This window comes from Nicotiana sylvestris, chromosome 9, assembly GCF_000393655.2.
Source record: "Nicotiana sylvestris chromosome 9, ASM39365v2, whole genome shotgun sequence".
In the NCBI taxonomy this organism is placed as follows: domain Eukaryota; kingdom Viridiplantae; phylum Streptophyta; class Magnoliopsida; order Solanales; family Solanaceae; genus Nicotiana; species Nicotiana sylvestris.
The window spans coordinates 74,664,960-74,675,493 of NC_091065.1; the positions used below are offsets into that span (position 1 = coordinate 74,664,960).

At 41.0% G+C, this 10,534-nt stretch overlaps 1 protein-coding gene across 1 annotated transcript; it reads left to right on the top strand.

The window, feature by feature from the left end:
* The first annotated feature begins 9,334 nt into the window (after window positions 1-9,334).
* Window positions 9,335-10,246, top strand: LOC138877772 (uncharacterized mitochondrial protein AtMg00810-like). The gene is made up of 2 exons (XM_070157408.1): window positions 9,335-9,427; window positions 9,527-10,246. Exons 1-2 carry the CDS (start codon window positions 9,335-9,337, stop codon window positions 10,244-10,246), a joined length of 813 nt encoding a protein of 270 aa, XP_070013509.1.
* The last annotated feature ends 288 nt before the right edge of the window (window positions 10,247-10,534 follow it).

A 10,534-nucleotide genomic window follows, 5' to 3' on the forward strand; every position in this document is an offset into this window, starting at 1 on the left:
ACTGTTACAAGGATGAATGTGAGATTTGCAAAAGATTTAAAGTACTAGATGGTCTATGTTTCACGAGCTTATGAAGGATTGAGTTTAATCTCACTATGGTATTATGACAATAATAGAGTATATGCATTATGAGTTATTGTGTGTTTTGATCTATGGCTTTGAGCCAAGTGGGGGAGTCTGTTATTGATTAGTTGATTGCACGGTTATGTGCTATGTTGGTTCTCGTTTGAGGCATACGGGTGAATCGGTATGGCTTACGAAGGTTGAGATCGAGGATGGCTCGAGTAAAGGAAATTTTAATGAAGGTTATGTTATACTTTATGGGTGTATGAGAATCATAGAATGGCTTGAGTTGTTATTGTTAAAGGATGTACGGTGCATAGATCAAGAAGTTGCTTGGTTGTATTAAGGTGAGGTTACATTCTGCGGTGTCGGAGTGCTAATGGAGCACGGGTCGTCCGGTCCGTTTGATCAGTCTAATTACGGTTTGAGTAGAGTGGATGACTCTCGAGAATGGTTCTAGTGGGTTCGAGGTTTTACATGTAATAATTGGAGATTTTCAAGTTGTATAATTGGCTAGAAACTGAGGTTTGCATCGAAGGGTGTCAAGACTCGTGGTATTTCTATACCATTAGGGGATTCTATATATTAGTATCAGGAAGGTGAAGATAATAGGCCGTTTGGGAATATTTAAGAGAGTATCCAACGGCTTATGAGCCTTAGACGGTGTGGTTTTATGCCTGGGTCTCGTGTGGTGAGTCTGGGTTGAGGAATTGTGATGTTATAGCAAGAAGAAGTATCAAGTTGAAGGTAAATCAGAAGGAACTTGGATAGATGGGATAACTTGGTAGTAGGCCGGATCGGCATGGTAAGGATATGATTAGTTCTTTGGATGCTTACGAGGTAATGAGTTTCTACAGGTGTTTCGCGGCAATGCTCTTGGGTTTTAGTGGCATGTGTAGCTTGGTTGAGTTAGAAGGATTCAGTCCTGATGGTTTAGTCTTGTGCAAATGGAATTCGGAGAGTTCTTGATGGTTTCTACCATGGTTAGAGATGTATATTTTCTACGAGCGTGAGGAGCATGGGATGTATAATGATTTTCTTCTGGATGGGATCAATGGAAAGTTCTTGGCTAGTTGAGTACGTAGTTGCTTGTGGCACGGAATGGATATAAAGTTCTCATGTTTATCCTAGGATGGTATGGTATATGTGGTATGTTGTGTAGGATTGAGACTCGCACGTGTAAGGTCACAGTTCAGTTTTGAAAGGAAGGTCGCAAATTCTTAGGCAGCACGGGCAGCTTCAGATGATTAGGGAAATAATATTACTAATTGGTGTGGCTTGATGAGGGTATACATTTTAGAAAAGGGCAATGTGATTGAGTTGATGATACTTTTAGTATTGCAGCACTCTCTTGTTGGATCGACTACTAATTTTCGAGTTTGTTTGGTGGCACAGAAGAATTTTAGGAGTACCTCTCGTGGGGTGATTGGGTATTAGAGGTGTGTCGTATATTCAGACGGTGGAGTTGGGATCAGATATGGTGATTCGCGTGTTGTATGGATTTGAAGATTGGGAGTTCTCATAAACAGGTTAGGTCGTGGTTGTGGACCGCGTATATCGGTCTGGTGTGGTAACTATTGGAGGTTTGGAGACCCGAGTGGATCTTTGTTGCTTAGTATGCTAGATTTTGATGTGATATTGGGTATGGACTGGTTGTCTCCGTGTCGTGTTATTCTGGGTTGTTGCGCTAGGACGGCGATGTTGGCTATACCAGGAATGCCACAGATTGAGTGGCGAGAATTTGACGAATTATGTTCCCAGTAAGGTGGTTTCATTTTTGAAGACCCAGTGGATGGCTGGGGAGGGTTGTCTTTCTTATTTGTCCTTCGTGATGGATGGCAGTACAGAGATTCCTACCATGATTCAGTTCCGATGGTGACGGATTTTTCGGATGTGTTTCCCGCTGCCGGGCATGTCGCTGGACAGGTTTGTTGATTTTGGTATTGATTTTTCGGATGTGTTTCCCGCTGCCGGGCACCGTATCGTATGGCACCGGTGAAGTTAAAGGAGCAGCTTCAGGAACTCCTTGATAAGGGGTTCATTGGTAGGCCAATATGGAGGTGTGTTCTACATCGAGTCGGCCTGGTTGACTCCGAGGTGTATTATTGAGGGATGTGTTGATTCGATTATTATTGAGCTTATTAGTGATCTGGAGAGATCCATGAGTTATCTTTCCGTGTTGCGAGGCATTAGGATTTGTTGGTTATAGGCACATGTGGTGCGGTTTTATTGGGGCCTCTCAGTGAAATTCGAGCGGGAAGAGTATTGGGTATTGCTCGACGGATGGCATATCGGTTGTGTCCTTTCGGGTTTGTGTAATGTTATGTCAATTGCTTCGCCGTGGGTATGATGATTTGTTTTGGTTCTAGACATCAAATTGCGCGCGGTTGTCGATTTTGAGCATAATGACTTGAGATGTTTCATGTGGACTAGTGTTTGGATAGGGTCGCGTATTGTAGCGAAGTTATTTAGAGGTATGACCCTTCGGGTTAGATTTGTGTGTTCTATTTCTACGATGTGTGACGGGTTCCCAGCATTGTGTTGTGGTGGTACTGGTGAGCTTGTGGTACAACTCTCTCATTTGAGTCATTTTCATGATTTGAGTATGTTCGGATTGTTGCTTATTGGTGTGCGGATTGCACGAGTTGTGGCTTTAGTTTGTATTGATGTGTCATGTCACCAGAGTAGTTGTGTTGGATTAGATAAGATCGTTGGGATCTATAATAAATACAAACATATTCAATTTCAGCAAGTTGGAAGGATGATATCGATGTTCGGCTTAGTAATTGCCATGTTCCTTGCCAAAAGAGAAGTGGCTTCAGGAATGGTTGATCTGAGGGGTGGTTATGACTTTCTATGTGTTTCATTTATCATTGGCAGTACACGGAAGTGTTAGAATGAGGATTTATTTGATAAAAGGCTTATTATCGAAATTCAGATGTTTTGAGCAACTACTGTGATTAGAAGTTATCGCTACAAGTGTTTGAGTTATATGATATGTCATGTAATTGCACCTGAGGTTGCAGGTATGGGTTATTACAGCTGGTTCGGGTTTAGAGTATAGATATGAGATTCTGATCTTGTAGATGATTTCAGAAGTGGAAATGTGGTTCTAAGGTTTATGGGCTAGGTTGGATTGCGAAATTTTAGTTATATTGTGTTATCAGACATATATGAGATAGGGTGACGGGGGATCACCCCCGGGTATGTACATGGTAAAGTTTCACAGCGATTTGATGGTTTTCGGAACAACTCTAGGCACGTTCAAAGATGAACGTATGTTTAAGTGGGGGAGGATGTAACGACCCGACCGGTCGTTTTGAGCTTTTCTACTTCGCTCACCAGTTCTCGGGCATGAATATCCCCGTGTGATGTGTTATGACTTATGTAAATCGTCAGTTTTGGTTTTCAGGGTAATCAGAATGAATTTGGAAGAACAATTCTCAGTTTGAAGCTTAAAAATTTGAAAGGTTTGACCAAGTTTTGACTTGTTAGTCTGTGATCTCGGATTGGAATTTTTATGATTTGGTTAGCTCCGCTAGGTGATTTGAGACTTAGAAGCGTGATCGGAATGTATTTTGGAGGTCCGTGGAAGGTTTAGGCTTGAATTGGCGAAATTGGAATTTTTGCGTTTTCCGGTTGATAGGTGATATTTTTATATAAGGGTCGGAATGGAATTCCGTAAGTTGGAGTAGTTCCGTTGTGTCATTTTTGATGTGTGTGCAAAATTTCAGGTCATTCGGACGAGGTTTGATAGACTTTTTGATCAAAAGCGGAATTTGGAAGTTTTTGGAATTCTTACGCTTGAATCCGATGTAAATTTGGTGTTTTGCTGTTGTTTTGAGCGTTCCGAAGGTTGGAACAAGTTTTAATGGTGTAATGGGATATGTAGGCATGTTTTGTTGAGGTCTCGAGGGTCTCAGGTGAGTTTCGGATGCTCAACGGGTCATTTTTTGGACTTAAGGAGTTGCTGGTTTGCTGGTGTTTTGCAAGTGGTATGTTCTTCATCGTGATCGTGAGAGGAGGTTCATGATCACGTAAAGCAAATGAGAGGCCAGCTGGGTTGACCCTTCGTGTTCGCAGAGAAAGGGATGTGATCACGTAGGTCAATCAAGTTGTGCAATGCGAACGTGTGGGCCAGGCCGCGTACGCGTAGAAGAAATAAGGCGGTAGAGAAATCAGGTGTTACCCATCGCGTTCGCATAGTGTCAAGCGCGATCGCGCAGCTCAGGGGAATCTATGGATCGCGTTCACGTGTGGATTAACGCGGTCGCATACAGTAAAATATTGAGGCAACAAAAATGTTCTTCGCGATTGCGAGGATGTTTCCTCGATCGCGAGGATGTTTCCGCGATCGCGATTAAAGAAAAATGTCTAGGCAGAATATTAAGTTCTAAAAACGAGGGTTTGGTCCATAATTTCAAAATTTCATTAGAGAGCTCGGGAGAAGGTGAAATTTAATGAGATTTTCAGTGGAGCAATTAGGGTAAGTATTCTTCACTCATATTTGGTTTAATTCCATAATTTAGTCTTGAATTTCATCATTTAATTTGAGAAATTAGAGTGGAAATTGGGGAAAAATGGAGGCAAAGTTTGAGAATTTCTTTTGGGAATTTGAGAGGCCATTTGAGGTCCGATTTTGATGTTCTTGGTATGTATGAACTCGTGAGACTGTAATGAATCTATTGATGTGATTTTTATCAGATTCCGAGACGTGGGCCCAGGGGCCGAGTTTGTCGATTTCGGAATTTTTGGTATAAATTGGATATTTTTGAATGGGCTTTATTCCCTTAGCATATTTTGATGGTATGAATCTGCTTTTGGCTAGATTTGGAGCATTCGGAGGCCGAGTCGAGAGGCAAAGGCATCGCGGGCTAGAGTTTGGACCGGATTGAGGTAAGTAATGATTGTAAATATTTGTCCTGAGGGTATGAAACCCCAGATTTCACATCTTTGTGCTACTTTGAAGTGACACACACGCTAGATGACGAGCGTGGGGTCGTGCACCGTTGGGGATTGTGACTTAGTCCGTCCCGTATGACTGTTAAACCGTGTATTTGATTGAAAACTGTTTGATATCATTGTGTTTTGGAAAGTATTATCATGTTTTGGGATGAATACCATATTTGGGCCTCGTGCCAACTGTTTTGGACCCTTAGGGGATTTTTACTACTATTCCTCAATGTTTTGACTTTATATTTGTACTTAGTCATGCTGTATTCTACTGTTTTCATAACTCAGTCATATTTACTCAGTTTTGATATTTTAAATGATATTTTGGGCTGAGCATTTACTGTTTCCCGAGTGACATGAGAGATTTCTGACTGAGTGAGGTCGAGGGCCTGTGTTGTGAGGATATTATGGGATCGGGCTGCGCGCCGCAGCAGTGTAGTACTGATTTATGATTATGAGGCCGAGGACTTGATTTGTTAAGCCACGAGGTGGCTTGATATGAGGCCGAAAGCCTATTTGATTATGCCACGAGATGGCTTGTTATTGCGCTTGGGCCGTAAGGGGCCCCTCCCGAAGTTTGTACATCCCCAGTGAGCGCGGGTACCCAGTGTGAGTGATATGATGTAGCCCGATGGGCTATTGTTGTTTCATATTATTGCCTGAGGGGTTGTTCTTGATCCATGTTTTGCCCAAGGGGCGATTCTTGAATCATGTTATGCCCGAGGGGCTGATTACGAGTGATTGTGAGGTAGCCCGAGGGGCTGGTTCTGTTGATATTATGCCCGAGGTGCGGTTTATGGTACATGTTTTGCCCGAATGGCTGTCTACGTTTCCTATCATTTTTACTCAATGTTTTATCACTCGTTTGAAACTATTGAAAGTTGTTTTCAAAGGTTTTTACTAAAACTGAGCTTAAATTACGAAGTACATGATTTCTGTACTGTGTTGGAAATGTCGTGCATTTGTTGTAGCGTGTTGGCGTGGCTTACGTGTTTTCTTACTGCTCAGCTTTCATTTACTTTTATTTCTTACTGAGTTGGCGTACTCACATTACTCTCTGCACTTTGTGTGCAGATTCAGGTAGTTCTGAACCCGGTAGCGGGTGTTGATTGCTCAGTGGCAGAGTCATTAGAGTTGCCAGGTAGCTGCCCGACGTTCGCAGCACTGCTTTTCTCCCTCTTGTCTTCCTTAGACTGTATTTAGTAAATTTTTAGACTCTTTGTTGTATTCGGACCTTAGTAGATGCTCGTGACTTGTGACACCCTGATGTCGGCTTGTGTACTTATTCCGCACTGTTCATTTCGACTTACATTATGAGAATTTGATTAATTAAAGGCTTAAAAATGATTGTTATTGATTAAATGGTTAATTCGGGAGTTGTGTCGGCTGACCTAGTTTCACGATAGGCGCCATCACGACCGGGTCGATTTTAGGGTCGTGACAAACAGCCCCTCCTATGTAGTGAATTCAGCAGATTGAGTCATTTTGACACCCATCCTTCTCAAGGAAAGCAACGGAACAAGGTTTGTTTGTGGTTTCTTATGTGATTACAATGACACTGCTTGCGTTTTTGTGTCCTTTTATTTCCAAAGATCGATTATCCTTATATGGATAATCCGAGATTAGTCTGGTCAGCAAATAGGAATAATCCAGTTAGAGTTAATTCAACCTTGCAACTTAGGCTAGAGACGGAGGAATGTTCTTGATTGACTCGAATGGCACGTTGGTTTGGAATACAAACACAAGTGGAAAGTAGCTTGTTTCAGGCTTCAACTTGACAATGATGGGAAAGCTTGTCCTCTTTGGCAAAAGCAGTGACACCATTTGGCAGTCTTTTGGTCATCCTACTGACTGTTTGGTTCCTGGACAGAAGCTGCATATCAGCAACAAACTGGAATAAAGGTTTGTTCTCAATTGAAATTAAAAGTTCAAGTCTTTTTGTATACATTGAATCAAATCCACGCCATTTCTATTTCTCAATGCTTTATTCGGACTTAAATGCAATGTTTTCTAATAATGTGCGGAACTTGGTATATTTGAGTGTTTCCCTAGGGATGTTATTCCCTTACCGTGAAGGAGAAGCTCGATTTTTGAAATGTGAGGCCGATGGGCATTTAAGGGTGTATTACTGGGAAGGATCATCTTGGTCAAAGGAGGCTGATATATTGACAGCCTCCATTGGTGACTGCGGGTATCCGACTGTGTGTGGAAATTACTCTGTTTGTGGAAATGGGCAGTGTAGTTGTCCTCGAACTGCAGTTGGTCAGACAAACTTTCTCCAACAAATAAATTAGAAGAAGCCAAATGAGGGGTGTGTCCTTGTCACACCTGTATCTTGCGAGCATTCCCATTATCATGTTCTTATGGAGCTTAAGAACACGACTTACATTCCCCTCTATTTGGAATATAGTACCAACAATACATAGTTGGAAGATTGCAAACGGTCTTGCTTAAGCACCTGTTCTTGCAAAGCAGCTCAATTTCGGTTTTGTGATCCTGCTAACACAATGGGTAACTGCGTACTGTTGAATCAAGTGTTTTCGCTCGTGAACAATGATGGAGCACTCAATAAAATAAGAGAATCTGATGGCCTCTACATTTTCCAAGAACATACAAAACAAGTAGTAGGAGCAGCAGTAATAAAAGGCAAATATGACAAATTTGTGGCATTCAAGACTAGGACATACTTCCATGAAGGCAATGCGACACATACCTACCTTGAGAAATCTAGCAGATGAGTATGTGCAACAGGAATGTAAAGTATATCCAATGGCAAAACAATATAGATCAATTTTTCCTGTTAGTAGCAGTAAATCAAACTGTATTTTTCAGTTTGTACATGTAGATGTTCGGAGTTTACTTTGTCACAATTGTTGATGACTTTAGTAGATACACTTGGGTTTGCCTAATACAGTCTAAGTGTGAGGTATTAGTTGTATTGACAAATTTCTTCTCAATGATAAAAAATCAGTTTGGTATGATAGTTAAGGTGTTGAGATCAGACAATGGCACAAACTTTTTTAATTCTAACTGTAGTGATTTACTTTCTGGTTTGGAGTGATTCATCAAAGTAGCTGTCCGTATACGCCACAACAAAATAGAACTGTAGAAAGAAAACATAGGCATATTCTGGAAGTTGCAAGGGCTCTAAAATTTCAAAGTATCGTCCCAATTAGATTCTGGGGTGAATGCATTAAAACTGCAGTCTATTTGATTAACAAACTTCCTACTGCAGTACTAAATGGAAAATCACCCTATGAAATGCTACATGGGAAGGTGCCTAAAATGGAGCACCTAACATTGTTTGGATGTTTGTGTTATGCTAATGTCTTACCAAGGGAAGATAAGTTTGTTGCAAGAGCAAAGAAGACAATATTCATGGGCTACTCAGAAACACAAAAGGGGTATAAGTTGTATGATTTGGAGTCACAACTCTTTTTTGTAAGCAGAGATGTGTCTTTTAGAGAGGATATATTTTCTTTCAAAGAAAAAAGGCATAAAAATATTTGGGAAGATGACCTATTCCTGGCAGATCCTATAGCATATAAGGATGTGCCATCAGCCAATTCAAAAGACAATTTTCAGCATAGCCCATCTATTGAGCAACAAGTAACTGTTGATCAAGAGACAACCATTGATACCCATTCAGAAGCAACACATTTAGAGGCAGATGATATCAACTCAGAGTCAGAGCCTGCAAGGCCAACTGAGTAGAATTCCAACACTAGTGGTGTCAACTTAGAGCCTGAATTCTCAGATGAACAAACTCAACAAGAAACCTTCACAGATGTACAAATTGAGGGGAACAACCTGATATCTCAAAAATGGATAGCAGCAGACCTAGCAGAGTGACAAAGCCTCCTACATGGCTAAAGGATTATGTCACTGGGAAGAAATCTTCAGCATTTTGCAAATATCCTATCACCAAATACGTGGCATATAATCACCTTTCTCCTACCTACTAAACATATGTTGGACTTGTTACAACCTCTATTGAACCAAGGAGCTTCAAAGAAGCAGCTCAAGATGAGAAGTGGGTGGAAGCCATGAAGCAAAAAATCAGTGCATTGGAAAACAATCATACTTGGGAGGTTGTTGTCTCCTAGTAGGCAAACAAACAGTAGGCTCTAAGTGGGTGTATAAGATTAAGTAAAAAGTCAATAGAGAGGTAGATAAATACAAGGCCAGGTTGGTGGTAAAGGGATACACACAACAAGAGGGCTTGGACTATCATGAAATATTCTCCTCAATTGCCAAAACGGTAACTGTGAGGATAGTGATAGTACTGGCAGCCTCAAAAGATTGGGAATTATCACAAATGGATGTCAATAATGCCTTTCTACAAGGAGATCTATTTGAAGAGGTATACATGGATCTCCCACAGGGTTTTCTCAAACAGGGGGAGTACAAGGTGTGTAAACTTCTCAAATCACTATATGGCTTGAAGTAGGCTTCACGACAATGGAACATCAAACTTATTAATGTCTTGACATGTGCATGCTACAATCAGAGTTCCTATGATCAATCTTTGTTTACAAAAAGGGCTAGTAATGACGTAGTCATTGTCCTAGTATACGTAGATGACATCCTCATCACAGGTAGCAATGAGGAATTAATTGAGGAAGCTAAAACCACACTTCATAACAAGTTCAAGGTGAAGGATTTGGGACATTTGAGATATTTCTTAGGGATTGAGGTGTTAAGATCACAATCTGAGATCTTACTCAACAAAAGGAAATATACATTGGAGTTACTGGTTGACATTGGCCTTAGTGGATCCAAACCTGCTACTACACCTTTAGAGATGAATCTCAAACTCACCACTATTGAGTGTGATACTCATATGGGAAGGTTTGATGATGAACAATTAAAGGATATTGTTAGCTATCAAAAGCTAGTGGGAAAATTGCTCTATTTGACTATTACCAGACCAGACATAAGTTTTGCAGTGCAAATACTGAGCCAGTTCATGCAGCAACCCAAACTATCACATTGGAATGCAGCCTTGAGGTTGATCAGATATATAAAAGGGTCATCTGGACAAGGAATACTCTTGAAAAAAGGTTCATACATAAGAAAATTGGAAGCCTATTGTGACTCAGATTGGGCTGCTTGTCCAAACACAAGGAGGGCAGTCACAAGATATGCAATCAAACTAGGAGACTCTTTAATATCTTGGAAACCCAAAAAGCAGCCGAATATAAGCAGAAACACAGTTGAAGCTGAGTAAAGAAGCATGACAGCAACAGTAGCTGAAGTAGTCTGGCCAGAAGGATTGCTATGGGAGTTGAGTGTGGAAGTATCAAAGCCAATTAAATTGTTCAGTGATAGCAAGGCGGCAACGCAAATTGCAGCAAACCCAATCTATCATGAAAGAACAAAACACATCGACATTGATTGTCATTTCATTAGGGAAAAGATCAAGAATGGACTGATACAACCAGAGTACTTGGGGAGCAAACAACAACTGGCAGATTTATTCACCAAAGGATTAGGAGCAACACAACATCATTACCTG